Below are 20153 nucleotides of genomic sequence, written 5' to 3' on the forward strand. Positions count from 1 at the left end.
CGCTTCTTCCTTGTGGAGAAAAATTCAGAAGAGTGGCGTCCAATATTGGATCTGCGCAAACTCAACAAATATCTAAAGAAACAGAGTTTCCGCATGGTAACGTTGAAGGACATTCTGAATTGTCTCAACGAAGGAGACTTTCTGGCTTCTCTGGATATGCAAGACGCATATTTTCACATCCCTATTCACCCCAACCACCGCAAATTCCTAAGGTTTCAAGTGGCCGGCGTCCATTTCCAATTCAAAGTCCTCCCATTCGGCCTCAAATCGGCCCCCAGAATCTTCACGAAATGCCTGGCTCCAGTGGCTGCAATGTTGAGGTCCCTGGGACTCCAGGTGTTCCCATACCTCGACGACTGGCTGTTAAAGGGTCCAACCAGTCACTCGACCATGGAGGCAGTCAACAAAACACTTTCATTGTTCTCGAATCTAGGACTGACCCTCAATTCTCAAAAATCTCAGCTCCAACCTCGTCAACGATTGACTTTTCTGGGTGCAGTCTTGGATACATGCCAGTGCAAGGCATACTTGACACAGGAGCGCCAAAACAAGCTTGTCAAACTGGCAAAACAAATATCCGCAAAAAAGTCACTTTCAGTTCGGATATATGCTTCCCTTCTGGGGATGTGTTCATCTGCGATCAATCTCATTCCTATGGCAAGACTCAGAATGAGACCGTTGCAGGAAGAGTTGCTTCGTCAGTGGAAGCAGGTCGAAGGATCATTCGACGACCGCATCAAAGTCACTGTCAAAATGAAACAGGCTCTTCTCTGGTGGTCGAAGACGCACAACTTGTCGCCGGGCCTCACCTTCCTCCAAGAGATTCCGGACTTCACTCTGACTACGGATGCGTCCATGGAAGGTTGGGGAGGTCACCTTCAGGACCTTCAGATCCAGGGAAGATGGTCTCATCAGTACCAACAGATGCACATCAACATATTGGAACTCAGGGCCATTTTTCTTTCCCTGCAAGCTTTTCTACCGAGGATCGTGAATTCGTCCGTCCTGGTGCGCACGGACAATACCACCAGCATGTTCTACATAAACAAACAGGGAGGAACGAAATCTCTTACCCTGTCACTGCAAGCTCAGGAAATGTGGGAATGGGCCTTGCGTCACAGCATATCCCTCAAAGCAGAGCATGTTCAAGGGGTTCGAAACTCTCTAGCAGACAGTCTCAGCAGAACTTTTGTGGACTGTCACGAATGGGAACTCGAACAACATCAAGTAGACACAGTTTTTCGCCTTTGGGGGAGACCAACGCTGGATTTGTTTGCCACGCAGCAAAACAGCAAGTGCCTGTTTTATGCCAGCAGGTTCCCAGGACGGGGGTCAAGAGGAAACGCCCTCCTCATGAGATGGACCGGAATGTTTGCGTACGCTTATCCTCCAATTCCGCTCATTCCGAAAGTCCTGCAAAAGATGAAGAGGGAACACTGCACTCTCATCCTCATTGCTCCACGTTGGCCAAGACAATATTGGTTTCAAGAGCTTCTCCTGCTGTCTCAACAGCCTCCGTTTCGGCTCAAACCGACAATGTCGATGCTGACAAGAGAGGGCGGTCAGATCCAACATCCAGATCCTCAATCGCTGCACTTGCACGCTTGGCTCCTGATTTCCTAGAGTTCAAAGACCTAAACATTCCCTCGGAATGCAGGAAGATATTGTCGCAAGCACGTGCGCAAAGTACCATCAAAACATACCGTTTCAAGTGGAAGAGGTTTTGTTCATGGTGTGGAGATAATGACGTTCATCCGCTGCAGGCTCCTCCTGAAGCCATCCTTCCATACCTGCTTTCTCTGGCTAAATCAGGTCTAGCCTTTTCTTCTATTAAAGTACATCTGGCAGCAATCTCCAGATTCAGGAAGAACTCCAACAAACCATCCTTATGTTCTTCCTCCTTGATCAAACAATTCCTTAAAGGACTATTCAGAGCTTTTCCTCCAGTTCGTCCTCCTCCTCCGGAATGGGATCTTAATGTAGTCCTTTCCCAACTTCTTAAAAGGCCCTTTGAACCAATCCATAAAGCGGAACTGAAGTTTCTGACTTGGAAAGTTGCAATCCTGTTGGCTCTTACTTCTGCTCGCAGAGTTAGTGAAATACAGGCGTTCACTATTACTCCCCCTTTTCTGCAGTTCTCTAAGGACTTTGTTACACTTAGGACCAACCCTAAATTCATTCCTAAAGTGCCAACTCAATTCCACATTAATCAACCGGTCAAACTCAGAACCTTTTTCCCGGATCCCAAAACTCCTGCAGAGAAGGTTTTACATTCTCTAGATGTCAAAAGGTGTCTGAAATTCTATCTGCAAAAAACGAAAGACATACGTGAATCTACACAACTGTTTGTTGCCTATGGAAAACCCACCTTCGGTCAAGCTGTCACAAAAGCAACTATTGCCAGGTGGTTGTCTTCCACAATTACCTTCTGTCATGACAAGGCCAATAGACCTTTATCAAGGAAGGTTAAAGCTCATTCCACAAGAACAGTGTCGACATCTACGGCCCTTTTCGCTGGAGTGACTCTAGAGAACATTTGCCGAGCTGCTACTTGGAAAAGTGTGCACACTTTTACCGAACATTACTGTCTGCAGTCGGCAGTTCAAGATGACACAGCTGTTGGTGATGCAGTACTGCAGCATCTTCTTCATTAAGGTTGGAAAGATTATATATTTTAAACTTTACATATTTCTAATGCTGTCCTATCTGTTATATTTGAAGGTTTTGATGCATAGGTTATGTTAACATGCTTGTACTCTATTACCTTCCTGGTTGTGTGGGGATTGATTTATGTTTCTTTGTCTGTGATGGGGTTGGATTAAGTTCAGGAAGAAATGGCACTCAAGCGTGTGCGTTTCCTAAGTCCAAACACATATATCGTAAGGCCACGGTGCAAACAGGTCAGGGGGAACAAACCCAGGAGAAAAACAACCCCTGCAAGTGTGTGGATAAAGACCCACACGATACAATTGAATCAAAGTCCTGTGCACACGTATTAAATATGATGAGGTTCCGGTGTCAGAACCTACTGTTTACAACAGTGTCCATTGGTAAATAATGGAGCTCGACATCAGATTTTCATGTGAAAAGAGTTTGTATTTCAATTTGATCAGTACAAAGAAACAAACCAGCTGACGCGTATTTCGTCACACTGTGTCACAGATGTGACTCTTCAGGGCTGTCTGATACAGCTATACGTGACGCGACTGCCACATAGCATCCCAGGAGAACAGATATCCCCCTACTTGGATGTACCCGTCCAGAGTTGCCCCCGTGTCTCCATCAGGGACACCAGGGGTTCCTGTGTTTTTTCACTTATCCTCGTTATAGAACATTTTCTCATTTGCCGCAATCCGGGTGGAACTGCACCGGCACACGCGTTCTCGCTCTCCCACAAACAGACAGCCCTGAAGAGTCACATCTGTGACACGGTGTGACGAAACACGTGTCGACTGGTTTGTTTCTTTGTACTGATCAAATAGAAATACAAACTCTTTTCACATTAAAATCTGATGTCGAGCTCCGTTATTTACCATTGGACACTGTTGTAAACAGTAGGTTCTGACACCGGAAACTCATCATATTTAATACGTGTGTACAGGACTTTGATTCATACATTGAAAACTGTTCAGGAAAACTTTACTTCTTCCTTTGAATTTGAATATGTTATTTTCTCTGTAAAGTAAATAGATAGAAATTATGTATTTCCGTCTGAATATTCTGTTTGTTTATATGCTTGCATTTGGAAACCTGTAGCTGAGCTGCATTGCATTTAATAATGTTGCTGCATTCAGTACGGGGTAGGTGAGATCAGCTCTTCAAATTAATTGCTAATAGAGAGCAACCTCTTGGGATTCTAGAGTTTGAGAATAATCGTGTAACCTGCCACCGGGGACTGCCAACGACTAGGATGGTTTTGGAGATGGTGATTTTCGGCATCCCATTAGAGCGAGGGAGGAGATAGGTTGTCTTTGTGCAGCTTCCCATCTGGCTACCTGGTACCGCCTCAGTGGATTTTCAGATTATAAAGCCTCTGGGATTTGTGCTGTGCAGATGAAATGTAGAGTAATATTGTGGTGAACGTCTATACAGAGGGAAATTCAAGTATGTGTGTGAACCTTAGTGCTCATAGTACCAAAAGTCAAAACGACATTTTTTCAGAATCCAGAATACGTTTTTTTGTTAGAAAATTTCCCCAGAATCATGTGCCTTGAACCTAATTTTCCTTCCCTATCACCATCCTGTCAACAGCTAACTGAAAGGAGAACTTAAAGGTCAGCCTAAAGCAAGCAAATCGGGTTGTAGGCCTCCTTCTACCCCCTAACGCAGTGCATTGCATCAATATTGCAGCTTCAGTGTAAATAGGACAAAGACCACAGCTGAAGCTTTGACAGACTCAAGAAATAAAGTTATCATTCCAAACGTTTGTTTTTGGGAAATAGTTTAGCATACTTAAACTTGGAATTTACCAAGTTGGGTATTTGTCAGGTGAATAAAATCAGATTTTAGTGAATTATTCAGACACTATCAGTTATGACCTACATTGTTTGCAAAATAATTATTCTGGTGTGAGCTAGTTGTCATTGTGCTAAATGTTATCAATGAAAAATAAAATTATCATTTGGAAATAAGATTGTCATGAATAGGGTTTCATTATTTATTTTGGGGGAGGCTAGGTATCAAGATGTGGCATTATTCCCAGTGTTGGGTTAAAGAGAACCGAGCTTGCCACACAGTCATCATTTGAAGGGAATATCCTCCCTGTATTTATTCGCTTGTCCGTTCTTCTTAGTCCATTTTCTAGGAGCTGCCTCTTGATAAGTACCTGTGATCTGGATGGGTTTGACTGTTTTTAGAATATAGTAAGATCGGAGAATGTCTGACAGTATTTTGTTTGTGTAGTAAGTGGAATGTCACAGACCTACAAGAACACAGCAGCTGAACAAGACCAATTTCACCAAATCACAGTATTCGCTATAACATGCATGCAGCATTTCTGTGGGTTGTTCGGTTTCAGCAAACAGAAGGTCTTCTGGTCCATCGTTGAGAAATTCCTTACAAGCAGTGTTAACCCTTACAAAGTTACTGTTATGGTAACAGTGTGCCGGCCCTCACTCCTCAATGGGAAGAATGACCATGGCACTAAACTGAACAACAGGTTGCTCCCATGAGTGATAATATTTTGAGACCAGTGGTAATGCTTGATGAGGTGACATTCATATAACAGAGGGTCTTGTTTCCAGGCTGCAACCCTGATAACTCTCAAATCAGCTAAAGGCAACTTAGTGATGAGAACATCAATGATGGACCTAGGGATCTGTTCCACTATCGGGTTTCTAATTATATTGTTAAAAAATGTTGTATGTATAAATTGGACATCTGCAACAAGTTTGCTACATATTTATTTGGATTGAGCAAATGAAATATAATCCTCTGGTGGAAATTCGTGCAATCAGTATAATAAATTCGATAACCAATGTAGCTCAGTTCAATTTTAAATCTGAAATTGTTCAAGATCAGTTACATTTATTCCATTCACTTCATATGAACAAACATGGGATGATACTCCTCTAGAAACAAGTATACTTAAATGTGTACTTTCTAGAATGATCTTTAAGCTCCCAGTGTATTTGATACATAATGATAGAGTAATTCAGTTTTTGGAGCAGCAAATAACTCCTGCTCGTTGTTTCAATGCGCCTGAAACTTAACAGTATCAAAAGGAAAAGAAGGTAGATGAGAAAAGATACATTGATGTTGAAACTGGTGTATATAATATAACTTCATTTGAAATGGATGTTACACCCTGCCTTTTACATCTTTTCCTATTCACATCCCACCTGTCTTCACTCACTCTTCAGCGGCTTAAGCCATCATCCTTCTGCAGGAGTTCAGTCACCTTTGGCCAAAGGGGCCATAGAGTGGTCATGTGGTATTGTACCAAGCAGGGTAGCGTGGATTCTTGAACCTTGTGCCCAGAAGCACTCCGCCTTTGGACATGGTTGGGGTATCTCCCTAATGGCCAATTGTTTGACTGGATTGCAAAACACCAGGGTGGATGAGTTTAGATGTCAACTGGCAAACCATAAATGGCATCTTTGTTGTGGCGTGGCACAGGTCTTCATCCTCAAATGGAGCATGCCCTGCCTTTTCATCACCACAAAGAATGACCAGCGTCATGATTACTGTGCACTATAGTTTCCAATTGGTGGACGCATTTTGGTCTTTAGTCTGGACTGAGCTCATGTTTGACTTTCACCGCTACCTTTCCTGCCATGCTTTATGAAGATGATCAGGGCGGGCCAGGCTCATATCATCTCCAGCTTGGGCCAGGAGAGTGTGGAAAATGGTACCACCAGAAAGACCATTAGTGAAGGTAAGTAACTTGTTCTCTGCTGCCATTATTGTCCCTGTAGGGGTCGTTTTGTAGCCTGTGCCAAGCCTCCTATGAGTTTTTTGCTTTCTTGACAGGTATATGACAAGAGTCCATACTATGCATCCAAAAGAGATCGCACGACAACTAAGCTTAGCAGTGAAGGATGGTCTTATTGTTGAAACTCTTACTGTGGGCTGCAAGGGGTCAAAGGCTGGTATTGAGCAGGAAGGATACTGGTTGCCAGGGGATGAGCTTGTAAGTATTATTTTAAGCTAAATAAAATCACATATCACTAATTATATTGCATCTTTTTCTTTGTAGTACCATCTGTAGTGATCCAACCAATATGTAGAAATATAAATATTTAGATGTTTATATATATATTTACATATATATGTGTTCGAGGCATGTGGGCTGCTAAATTCATATCTTAGCATTAGATCGCCGCCTAGTGTTGGGCTCGGATGATTGCACATTGTTGTCCTGGAAGAGTCTTCGAAGTATCCTGAGATAGGTGGCTCCTCCCCTGGACTACAGTGCGCATGGGCATCGGCTCCATCCCCAGATTGTTTTTTTCCGCCATTGGGTTCGGATGTGGTCTCGACGTCTTACTGTCGGAACCAAGAAAAACTAACTTTTAGCGGCCAAAAGGCCTCGATTTTCTTGCGTCGGTATTGTCTGCGCACGGTCTCGAGTCTTCTGTCTCTTGGAGCCGGAATAAGCGGAGTTTTCTTCGCTCTCGGAACTTTGAGGCCTTCTCATCGCGACACGACTGCAAGCCTTTTCGGCCATGGAGCGGAGCCCGTTTAAGTACTGCCCGCTCTGTGGGTCCAAGTACCCACACATCGATCTACACCCCGTGTGTAACAAATGCCTTTCGCCTGACCACGACGACGGCAAGTGCAAGTTGTGTGCACAATTCCGCTCAAAGAAGACTCTCAAGCTTCGGCGCGCGATGCGCATGGAAGCTAAACAAGCGGCCCCGGATCCGGAGAACATCTTCGGCGACCAAGACGAAGAGGACCAGGGTCATCATCTCCAAATCTCCCCACCCGAGACGGAGGTCGAGGCGGATCCGGGAGACGACGACGGAGTCGCGGGTCAAGGCCTTGAATACGTCGACGAGGTAGGAGACGACGATGAGATTTATGGGGCCGCGGCAGACAGCTCAGGGGACGAGCTCTGCCCCGAAGGTTACGAGGATACCGACCGGGACACGGGATCGCCTGTCGGCCTTACCCAGGACCCGTTGCCGCAAGCCACAGCCCCGCCTTCGGGCCCGGCCACGGACTTACTTGCTGGGCAGACTGTTTCGAAACCGAAACCGAAACCATCGGGATCGACAACACCTAAAATGGCCGACCCGAAAACGAAACCGAAAGTTAAGGACTCGAGTGTCCCTAAGATGGCTACCGTGCCGGTGAAAGCGACCGTGCCCGCTACCCCATCGACTCCGTCGACCTCCGGTCCGCAGAAGTCGAAGAAGTCCGTCGATTCCGATGCTGCGAAATCGAAACCGACGCCAGAGGAGGGGTCCTCCAAGAAAGATGGTCGGCACGGGTCAGCGGCTACGACACCGTCAAAACCCGCCAAAGTCGGCTCCAAGGAGGCTACGCAGGCACACGGAAAGAAGTCTGTGCCCCGAACGCAGGAATCGGAGGCGGTAAAGACAGGATCCGCGCCCAAAGCGCACAAGGCCCACAAGGACGTCGGATCCGAGGGGAAAATCAGACCATCCTCGTCAGCGCCGACACAAACTGTGAGTGTGCCGTCCCCCATAGCCGAATCACTGAAAAGAATCAGGGAGAAGGCCTTTGCCCCGTCGGCTCCGATACCGTCAACGCAGCCGCGAAAAGACACTCCAGAGAAGCCGTCTGGGAAACTTCTCTTTATTTTGCCGCCGAAGGAGGCGCCAAAAGCATTTTCAACCAAATCGGCACCGAAACAGGTGATTTCTTCACCGACTGGGCCACTTCCGCGTCAGGTACTCGAATCCGAGGACGATTCGGAGCATTTCATCGACGCTGACACAGGCAAACTGACCCTCTATAAGAGGAAAATCACTTCAGAGCCAGTGGACCCCTATGTCATCCCACTAAAGAAGAAGAGGGTGCCCCTTGACGCCTCAGGCCTCACGGAACCAATCCAGCCTCCTCCGAGACGGAGCCCTACTCCCTCCCCAGAACACTCTGCGGGTGAGGGGTATGATGAGGACGAGCAGTACAATTTCCCAATCAATGAACCTGATGTGCAACCGGATTCATATGATGACACTGGTGACCAGAACACCCAAGGTGCGGGGCAGGACCCGCAGCCTTTTAATGCACGGGCATCCCCGACTGAGGATTCAGCAGGCTTTCATGCACTACTCGAAAGGGCGGCAGCCAATCACGATGTGGACATGCATGCCGACCCTGTTGAGGAAGACTTCCTTTTCGACACTTTTTCAGTCTCTGAAAGGACAGTAAAGACACTGCCTATGCTTAAAGGAGTCCTCAAGCATGCTGGGGACATATTTAAGGAGCCTACGAGAGCGAGAGTGGTCAACCCTCGCATTGAAAAGAAGTACAGACCTGCTCCTGGAGACCCCGCATACATTCGGGGACAATTGCCACTGGACTCTCTTGTGGTCGCCAATGCCAGGAAACGTGCCAACTCCCAGACTACGGGTGAAGCTCCTCCCCCGGATAAGGAATCCAAAGTGCTAGAGGCAGGGGGCAAAAGAGTAGCTGCACAGGCATCAAACTTTTGGCGCATCGCCAATACACAGGCGCTCTTGGCGCGTTATGATAGGGCGCACTACGACACCCTAGAACAGATTGTACAACACCTGCCTCCACAGTTCCAAGAGGGCACCAAACTGCTTATTGAGGAAGGGAAGCTAATCTCAAACGCAGCCATCAAGTGTGCACTTGACGCTGCGGACACAGCTGCTAGAGCTATCAACACTAGCGTTATGCTGAGACGACAAGCGTGGCTCCGCATCTCAGGGTTTAAACCGGATATTCAGACAACAATTCTTAATCAGCCAGTCAATCCTGATAGTCTGTTTGGTCCGGATGTTGACACCACCCTAGAGAAAATAAAGAAAGACACAGAAACTGCTAAGTCTATGGGGGCCCTACAGTCACAACAGTTTCGTGGCAGCAATTTTCGTCGCTCAGGTGCACGTGGAGTCACCAGAGGACAAATGGGTCAACAATCCCAGTTCGCAAAAGGTGGGGCACAATCCTCATTCACTAAACAGAACAAGGGAGGTTACAGGAATAACAGCAACAGAGGTCGCGGCAGAGGAAACAACAGCTCCCGCACCTCTACTCCCAGCAAACAGTGACTCTCTGTCACTGCCCCCCGACCACCTAACACCTGTCGGGGGGAGACTGCAGCAGTTCCTGCCCGTCTGGAGAAACATCACCACAGACAGGTGGGTGCGACAACTAGTCCAGTATGGTTATTGCCTAGAGTTGAAGTCCACTCCACCCAACATCCCGCCAAGGCAACGGCCTATGTCCGCAGAGCACTTGCTCTTATTGCAGCAGGAAGTAGTGGTGATGCTGCAAAAGGGAGCAATCGAGCTCGTGCCGGTGGGGGAGGAAGGCACGGGGGTATATTCCCTGTACTTCCTTATTCCAAAGAAGGACGGATCTCTCAGGCCCATTCTAGATCTACGTCCCCTCAACCTGTACATACTATCAGAACATTTCCACATGCTTACACTGCAACAGATTCTTCCCTTGCTAAACCAGGGAGACTTCTTAGCAACCTTAGATCTCAAGGATGCTTATTTCCACATTCCACTACACCCGTCACACAGGAAATACCTCAGGTTCACTATTCAAGGCAGGCACTACCAGTTCAAAGTCCTACCCTTCGGAGTCACAACAGCCCCGAGGGTGTTCACCAAGTGTCTGGCGACAGTAGCGGCGCACCTCAGGAGGCAGAACATCCATGTCTACCCCTACCTAGACGACTGGCTCGTGCAAGCCAAGTCAGAGCAACAGTGCGCCGCAGACATGTCGACTACAATTCACCTTCTTCACGATCTGGGTTTCTCTCTGAACTACCCAAAATCGCATCTTCAGCCGGCGCATGTCCGGCAGTTCCTAGGTGCAACGATCAACACCCTGACGGCCATGGCTCAGCCAAACCAAGTCAGGATAGACAGCATGCAGGCTCTGATCCAAAAGTTCAGGCCACAACACTCGCTTCCAGCGAGAGTGTTCATGCAATTGATAGGCATGATGGCCTCCTGCATCTTCATAGTCCCTCACGCACGGCTACATATGCGCCCGCTCCAGGAGTGCTTAGCGAATCAGTGGACACAGGCTCGTGGGCAATTGACAGACCTAGTGTTGGTTACCAGTCGGGCATACGACTCTCTGCATTGGTGGACTCCACACAACCTTTGCAAGGGCCGACTGTTCCAAGAGCCCGTGCCGCAGATTGTCCTGACAACGGACGCATCTCTCCAGGGATGGGGAGCTCATGTGCTCACTTACACAGTGCAGGGACTATGGACGACGCAGCAACAAAAGATGCACATCAACTATCTGGAACTGATGGCAATCTTCATGGCGCTCAAGTCCTTCATTGTACATCTGTGCAACAAAGTCGTGCTAGTCCGGACGGACAACATGACCGCGATGTACTACATTCAAAAGCAGGGAGGCACCCACTCGCCACAGCTGTCTCATCTGGCTCAGAGCATGTGGAAGTGGGCCATTCAGAGGAACATTTTCCTCATGGCAGAACACCTCCCAGGAAAGGACAATCAGATGGCGGATCTGCTCAGCAGATACAGCCATCAAATGCACGAGTGGGAGATACACCCATCTGTTCTCCACCCGTACTTCCAGCAGTGGGGTCATCCGGAGATAGACCTGTTTGCCACAGCAGAGAACGCAAAATGCCAACTCTTTGCCGCCAGGTTCCCTCACCCACAGTCGCAGGGGAATGCGATATGGATGAACTGGTCAGGCAAATTTGCGTACGCTTTTCCGCCAGCCCCTCTAATACCGCTGGTCGCAAGAAAGCTAAGGCAGCACGAGATGACTCTCATCCTGGTTGCTCCAACGTGGGCGCGCCAGGCTTGGTACACCACGTTCCTCGAACTCTCAGTGGTGCCGCATCAAAGACTGCGCCTCACGCCCAGTCTTTTGACGCAGAACCATGGAGACATTCAGCATCCAGATCCACAACAGCTCAACCTGGCGATCTGGCTCCTGAAGTCCTAGAGTTTGGATACCTTAACCTACCTCCGGAGTGCATGCACATCATCAAGGAGGCGAGGAAACCAACTACTAGAGCATGCTATGCTGCAAAGTGGAAGCGTTTTGTCATTTACTGTACAGCCAATGACATCAACCCGCAAGATGCATCTATCCCCAACATCATCTGCTATCTGTTGCATCTTTACAAGTGCAATCTAGCGTACACTTCCATTCGGATACATCTATCCGCCATAGCGGCTTATCTCCAGAACAGGCAGCACCTCTCTGTCTTCAGGGTGCCTGCCATTAAAGCCTTCCTTGAAGGTCTGAAACGAGTCATTCCCCCAAGAACACCGCCAGCTCCGGTGTGGAACCTCAATGTCGTTCTCACCAGACTGATGGGACCGCCATTTGAGCCACTGCACTCGTGTGAATTCCAGTTCCTTACGTGGAAAGTAGCTTTCCTTGTAGCTATTACGTCTCTGAGGCGTGTCAGTGAGCTGCAGGCGCTCACAATCCAAGAGCCATTCATTCAAATCCATCCAAATAGGGTAGTGCTACGCACTAACCCCAAATTCCTTCCGAAGGTGGTGTCACAGTTTCATCTAAACCAAACTATTGACTTACCAGCATTCTTTCAAAACCCGCAAACGGTGGCGGAAAGAATGCTCCATACCTTAGATGTACGGAGGGCGTTGATGTACTACATAGACAGAACACAACCCTTTAGAAAAACAAAACAACTCTTTGTTGCCTTCGCACCACAACACAAAGGCAACCCGATTTCCAAAGCAGGGATAGCCAGATGGATTGTTAAATGCATCCAGATATGTTATCAAAAAGCCAAGCGCACTTTAACAATACCCCCCAGAGCGCACTCCACACGCAAACTGGGGGCATCCATGGCTTTCCTAGGGAACATTCCTTTAGAGGATATTTGCAGAGCAGCCACGTGGGTTACACCACACACCTTTACTAAACACTACTGTGTTGATGTGCATTCCAAGCAGCAAGCTGCTGTAGGACAGGCTGTTCTGAAGACACTGTTTCAGGTTTCTGCAGCTGGCACGGGCAACCGCCGCTGATGGAGGGACTGCTATGTATTCTATGCTAAGATATGAATTTAGCAGCCCACATGCCTCGAACTGAATATGCTACTTACCAGTATGCATCTGTTCTTGGCATGTAGGGCTGCTAACATTCATATCGCCCGCCCTCCTCCCCGGTGCCTGTCGCAGCTGCGGATATACTATTGTATTTATTCATTAGCATGGACATCCTTTACACTTTTCACTCCATCTTCTGCCACAATGGCGAAAAACAATCTGGGGATGGAGCCGATGCCCATGCGCACTGTAGTCCAGGGGAGGAGCCACCTATCTCAGGATACTTCGAAGACTCTTCCAGGACAACAATGTGCAATCATCCGAGCCAAACACTAGGCGGCGATCTAATGCTAAGATATGAATGTTAGCAGCCCTACATGCCAAGAACAGATGCATACTGGTAAGTAGCATATTCAATCCACATTACTACTAAATGTCAAACATATTGAACAACTTTAATCTTGAGCTTTTTTGATGTACCTGCAGTATTTGTGTGCATTACAAATGTACTGAGGCACAAAGTTGTAGGTTGTTTCACATTTGCAAGACATTTTCTTTTAAGGTACAGTGATATGAAGTAACATGCAATTTCAAAACGTTAGACTCTTTTGCATGATTAGATTGGTGGTGATGTTTTTTTGGATTCAATAAGTTGGCTTACAAGCTTGATTTGGCAGGATGCTTGAAGCCCCTTTTCCTTATTTCTAGTCTAGAGAATTTGTTTTTCTCAGTGTCTTATGTGTAAATTTTCTTATCTGACTTTATCTCTGGTATTTTAAATATAACAATAATATTGTCCATGTTCTCTCTGCCTCAATGTTAAACATTGCTTTTCTGTAAAAGTCAAATTAATTTAACCACAGGCTTCTTCATTCAGTGAAATACCCAATGCAATGTTGTTAATGTTTTAAACACAAATGTTTTATTGTCTATAATATTGACAATATTATTTTTCATGTGTTGGTAAGGGAAATGTCTTTCTCAATTTGAGTGAGCACTTTTTTTATATATACGTCACTTCTAATTGACAATTTTCAGAGAAGCAGCATTTCACTTGGGAAATATTCCACAGATTAGCTCTCTCTGCACTGTTGTTCCACAAGGAAACTTGAAGCAGTTAAAACACTGATCAATCTTCATGTGACTTAGTTTCAACCATTAGGCAGATGTACTGTTTGCGTTGTACTAAATCAACACGGTGATTTTCAATTTACTTTCTTCACCCCTTTTAATGGGCTGTTGAAAGAAATGTGAGCCCAATTAAAACAATTGCATGCAGAATTTATTGTGATTAAATCTGGTGGACTTGCCAGAAGTAGGGAAGCTGGATTATTTTTGTTGCAGGGTTGATATCCCAGGGTTGATTTAGGCAGTTTCTTTCACTGGAAGATTATTTTCTTGCATTCTGACTCCTTAATCAAACGTCTACTAGTGAGATGACAATGGAAACCTTTCAAACGGACTACCCCAACAGGATCCAGCACCATTGGCTTATATTAACTGTTCTAATATGCCACTTTCTTGGTACTGTTCACACCTCTGTTTATTTGCATACTTTTGAGTAGACCTTCACACCCTTCGTCTTGTGAATTTCTCTACTCACATGCTATCAGTGTCTAAATGTGTGCCAGTTGGAAATGCAAATCTACCATTTTAAGCAACCTTCCATCTCCAGAGTCCCTCGTTCTCAGTCAATGCCATGTATATATGTTGCATTCGGGTACATTTTACAAATTATCTATTTTATGTCTATTTTGTTACTTATTGTCGTGATTGGTTTACACACTAATATGTAGACTCAATGTGAAGCCACCACAGATCCCCTTACCCCCTTCATGGAGCACCTAAACTTTCAACTCCTAACAAACAACAAAACCACAGTCCGATGTGCCCTCGCCTACAGTTCTATGAGACCCCGCCCTTCCTTGTGCAGTGCCATCCCTGACTTCATCGCTCCTATTGCCATTAACTTGAGAACACCGACACCAACATGGCTGACCTTCTAGAAAGTATGGCCTACCTCGGACTTGAGCATCTGGTCACAGACCCTACCCACATCGCAGGACACACACTCGATCCTATCTTTGCAGCCAGAAACAGAGTTAAAGACACCCACACTGAAGGGCTCACCTGGACTGACCACCACTGAATACACTTCATCTCGGAACCCCTCAACAACCCCACCTTCAGTGCCAGCGAAACATGGTACAAAAGGTTCTAGGTATCCGAACAGCTCTGGACCAATGCCCTCAACTCCCACCTCCCCACTTCCACGGACTACACAGATCAAGCGGTAGACCACTTCACAAACTGGATCACAGCAAGCGCTGATGAAGTCTCCCTGAGGAAACCTACCAACCCCAAGAAATGAACACAACACCCCTACTGGTTCACGGAAGAACTAAAACCCCAGAAACTTCACTACAGATTGAATCAATCAATCAATCAACCATTTGTAGAGCGGGCTACATACCCGTGAGGGTCTCAAGGCGCTGGGGAGGGAAGGAGGGGACCTCTACTGATCGAAAAACCAGGTCTTGAGAAGTCTCCTGAAGGTCAGCAGGTCTTGGGTCTGTCATAGGCTCAGTGGAAGGATGTTCCAGGTCTTGGCGGCGAGCTGGGAGAAGGATTTCCCGCCAGTAGTTGTTCTTCGGATGCGCGGGACGGTGGCGAGTGAGAGGTCGGCGGAGCGTAGCTGGCGGTTGGGGATGTAGAAGGAGAGCCATCTGTTGAGGTAGGCTGGGCCGGTCTTGTGGAGTGCCTTGTGTGCGTGGATGAGCAGCTTGAAGGATATCCTCTTGTTGACGGGCAGCCAGTGCAGGTTTCTCAGATGGGGGGTGATGTGGCCGTGGCTTGGAACATCGAGGATCAGTCGTGCCGAGGCGTTTTGGATGCGTTGCAGTCGTTGGATGAGCTTGGTCGGGGCTCCTTCATAGAGGGCGTTTCCGTAGTCGAGTCTGCTGCTGACGAGGGCCTGGGTGACTGTTCTTCTTGTATCTGTCGGGATCCACTTGTAGATCCTACGGAGCATGCAGAGGGTGTTGAAGCAGGAGGAGGAGGAGATGGCGTTGACTTGCTTGGTGACGGAGAGCATTGAGTCGAGGATGATTCCCAGGTTGCGTGCGTGGTCGGTGGGTGTTGGGGCTGCCCCCAGTGCCGTCGGCCACCAGGAGTCGTCCCAGGCTGATGGGTTGGAGCCGAGGATGAGGACCACCGTTTTGTCCGAGTTCAGCTTCAGTTGGCTGATATTCATCCAGTCGACTACGGCCTTCATTCCTTCGTGGAGGTTGGCTTTGGCGGTGATGCAGTCCTTGGTAAGGGAGAGGATCAGTTGAGTGTCGTTGGCGTAGGAGATTATGTTGAGGTCGTGCTGTCGGGCGACATGTGCGAGCAGGGCCATGTAAATGTTGAACAGTTAGGGAGGATCCCTGGGGTATGCCGCAGATTATCTTGGAGGCTTTGGATCGGAAAGGGAGGAGGCGGACGCTCTGGGTTCTGCCGAAGAGGAAGGAGGTGGTCCATTCCAGGGCTTTGTCTTGGATCCCTACGGCGTGGAGGCGTGTGTGTAGTGTGCGGTGGCAGACGGTGTCGAAGGCGGCGGAGAGATCCAGGAGGATGAGGGCTGCGGTCTCACTGTTGTCCAGCATGGTCCTGATGTTGTCAGTAGCGGCGATGAGGGCGGTGCTGTGGTTGCTGCAGAACCCTGACTGGGAAGGGTAAATGAATCTGTTTTCTTCGAGGTATCGGGTTAGCTGTCTGCTGACGATCTTGAGGTCTCTAGGGTCTGAATGAGTTTTTTGAGTAGAGGGTTGATCTCAGTGTGTTTTCAGCCCTCTGGGAAGGTCGCGGTCTCGAGGGAGAGATTGATGACGTTACGCAGGTGGGGTGCGATGGAGCTGCTGGCTTTGTTGAAGATGGGGTGCGGGAATGGTTCTAACGGGGAGCCGGAGTGGACTGTGCTCATGGTCTTGACGGTGTCATCGATGCTCACGCTGGCCCAGGCTAGCAGCGGGTCATGGTCGATGGTGTGCAGAGAGTCTTTTGTGTTGCTGTCTGGGTGATGAAGCTGTCGTGGATGTCTGCTATCTTGCGGTAGAAAAAAGTGGCGAGTGAGTCGCACAGGGCTTGCGACGGCGGGTTGTCGTTGGTGTTGGAGCTGGGATTGGAGAGTACTTTAAGGATGTTGAAGAGCTCCTTGCTGGTGTGTGCGTTGTTGTCGAGGCGGTCTTTGAAGGAGGTCCTCTTGGCAGTCCTGATTAGGTGATGGTGGTTGCGGGTGGCATCCTTGTGGTCTGAGTGGCTGTCCCAAGTCTGTTTGCTGTGCCATTTCTTCTCTAGTTTCCGTCCGGCTCGCTTGGAGGCTAGGAGTTCTGGGGTGAACCAGCTGGCCCTCTTGCTGGTGTCTCTGTGGGGGGGTTTCTTCAGCAGGGCGAGGGTGTTGGCGCAGTCGTCGATCCAGCGTGTGAGGCTGTGGGCAGCATCGTCGGTGTTGGAGGGTTCGGTGGGTGGGCTGAGAGCGAGGTTTGCGTGTAGTTGGTCTTCGGTGATTTTTCTCCAGTAGCGCTGAGGAATCTGTTGGGTGCGGTGGTGTGTGGTGGGTTTCTGGAAGGAGAAGTGGATGCAACGGTGGTCGGTCCAGAGGAGTTCGGAGGTGTGGCTGAAGGAGACGTGGGGGCAAGCGGAGAAGATGGGGTCAAGCGTGTGGCCAGCGGAGTGGGAAGGTGTTGTGACGAGTTGCCTCAGTCCGAGGTTGGCGAGGTTATTGATCAGGGTTGTCCAGTTGCTGTTGTGTTGTGGTTGTTCTCAAGGTGAAAGTTCAGGTCTCCGAGGAGGATATGGTCGGTGGAGGTCAGGGCGTGCGTGCTGATGGAGTCGACGATGGAGTTGCTGAACTGAGGTCGGGGTCCGGGGTGGTCTGTAGACAAGGGTGCCTCTGAGGGTGGAGTTGGGGTCTGTGTGGATCTGGAAATGCATGTGTTTGGCGGTGCTGAGAGTGTTCTCGGTGCTTGTCAAGACCCTGATGCTGTTCTTCTGGACAATAGCGATTCCTCCTTCGACTCCGTTGGTGCGGTCTCTGTGGGTGACCTTGTAGGCGTCGGGGATGGCTATGGCGACGTCGGGTGCGGAGGAGTCGTTCATCCACGTCTCTGTCAGGAAGGCGACACCCAAGGATGATGTGTCGAGCAGATCCCAGAGCTCGCCTGTGTGTTTGCGTGTGGAGCGAGTGTTCAGTTGGATGCATCGGAGGTGGTTGAGGTCTTTCTTGGCGGGGTGCTTGGCTGCTCTGAGGCTGGTGTAGCTGCAGTTCCGGCAGGTGAAGGGGCCGGCCGTGCATGCGTTTCGGGGTGGCCTTAAAGCAGTTGTGGGTCCGTCCAGGGTTGAGAGCATGGAGTGTGCTGGCATCGTAGCGGTGGTGGTCATCGTGGCGGGTGCGGGGACCAAGGTTTCTGCCGCTGGACGCGGATGTGCGCCGACAGGCTTGCCGTAGGCCGTGCAGCGGCCGCCATATATGGGAATGTGGGAGGGAGGAGCAGCTGGGAGGCGGGAGGCAGGGACTGCGAAAGGGCAGTGAGGGGGGCAGACCGCAGGGGACGCAGCGGCGGGAACGGGAGCAGGGGTCTGGGCACAATCAGGGGCAGTGAGGGGTAACAGAAGGCAAGAAAACAAGCACAATCAGCGGAGCAGAAGGCAAGAAAATGAGCACAATCAGGGGAGCAGAAGGCAAGAAAACGGGCACAAACAGGAAACCGGAGGTAAAAAAACGGGCACAAATCAGGGGCAGCGAGGCGGAGCAGAAGGCAAGAAAACAAGCACAAATCCGGGGAGCAGAAGCCAAGAAAACGAGCACAATCAGGGAACAGAAGGCAAGAAAACGGGCACAGAGAAGAATGCAGGCACGGGGGAGACAGGCAACAGCGGTCACAGACACCAGAAGACAGTATTGGCAGTACAGGGAAGACAGACAGACAGACAGCGACAGTGATTCACACCTAAGGCCTACCACTGGCCACCAGGGATGAGGCGCAGGTGGTAGCCTGCGGGTGGAGGTGGGCCTCGACTTCTACAGCAGCTGGGGCTGGGTCAGGACACACAGGCGGAGCTGTGTGGTGGGGGAGCGACCTACCAGCAAGGTCAAGGGTCGCTCTCCTCACTGCACCATAAATGAGGATGTGGGAGGAAGAAGCAACAGGGAGGCGGGAGGCAGGGGCAGCAAATGGTCAGTGTGGGTGACGAGGCCGCAGGGGACGCAGCGGCGAAAACGGGAGCGGCGAGGGCACCAAGGCAGCCGGGCGCAATCAGGGGCAGCGAGGGGGAACAGAAGGCAAGAAAACGAGCACAATCAGCGGAGCAGGAGGCAAGAAAACCAGTACAATCGGGGGAACAGGAGGCAAGAAAACGAGCACAATCAGGGGAGCAGAAGGCAAGAAAAACTAGCACAATCGGGGGAGCAGAAGGCAAGAAAACCGAGCACAATCAGGGGAGCAGAAGGCAAGAAAACAGGCACAAATCAGGGGCAGCGAGGGGGAGCAGAAGGCAAGAAAACAACCACAAATCAGGGGAGCAGCAGGCAAGAAAACGAGCACAATTGGGGAACAGAAGGCAAGAAAACGGGCACAGATAAGTATGCCGGCACAGGGGGGAGACAAGCAACAGCGGTCACAGACACCAGAAGACAGTATGGGCAGTACATGGGAGACAGACAGACAGCGACAGTGTTACAAACCTAAGACCTACCACCGGCCACCAGTGATGAGGTGCAGGTGGTAGCCTGCGGGTGGAGGAAGGCCTCAACTTATACAGCAGTGGCAGCTGAGGCAGGGTCAGGACACACAGGCGGAGCTGTGTCGTGGGGGAGCGACCTACCAGCAAGGTCAAGGGTCGCTAGATAGAATGAGTGGAGATGGTGCGCCAGTAAGACCCTCGAGGACGGAATACGCTTCAAAGCAGCCCTTGACTGCTACCACCACCTCCTGAAAAACAAGAAAACCACCGTAGCCACCAATGTCAATGACAGCTCCAACAATTCCAGGAACTCTTAGACATAGTCACGGAATTCACTACCCCTTCAGCAAAACCCTCGCAGATCTCTGCAATGCCCTAGCAGACTTTTCCCACAACAAAATGAATACCATCTACCAAGACTTGACACACCAAACCCCTGCTGCTCACAGCATCAATTTCCTCATGCCGAAAGACTTCACCCGCACCAGCTCACCTCGTGGAACTCCCTCACTAAAAAACAGGAAATAGCGACCATCATGAGATCCATCCACTCTGGAGCCTCTGCAGACCCCTGCCATCAACATACTTTCAATCTCAGCAGTCAACTCATCAGCAGAGAACTCACCAAAGTCTTCAACTCCTCGATCACCACAGCCCACTTCCCCCAAAATTGAAAACATCTGACATGAAGCCTTTGCTGAAGAAGTTATCAACGGACCCAAGAGAACTCAATAACTA

At 49.1% G+C, this 20153-nt stretch overlaps 1 protein-coding gene across 4 annotated transcripts in view; it reads left to right on the forward strand.

Annotated features, from left to right (window-relative positions):
- Window positions 1-20153, forward strand: part of ZMYND11 (zinc finger MYND-type containing 11) — an 836880-nt gene that overhangs the window by 277491 nt on the left and 539236 nt on the right. For all 4 annotated transcript variants that reach the window (XM_078663281.1, XM_078663280.1, XM_078663283.1 and 1 more), the window contains one exon: window positions 6472-6631. In XM_078663281.1, the coding sequence (XP_078519407.1) occupies window positions 6472-6631 (160 nt within the window). The remainder of the gene's footprint in view (window positions 1-6471; window positions 6632-20153) is intronic.

Source organism: Lissotriton helveticus, chromosome 10 (assembly GCF_964261635.1).
Source record: "Lissotriton helveticus chromosome 10, aLisHel1.1, whole genome shotgun sequence".
In the NCBI taxonomy this organism is placed as follows: domain Eukaryota; kingdom Metazoa; phylum Chordata; class Amphibia; order Caudata; family Salamandridae; genus Lissotriton; species Lissotriton helveticus.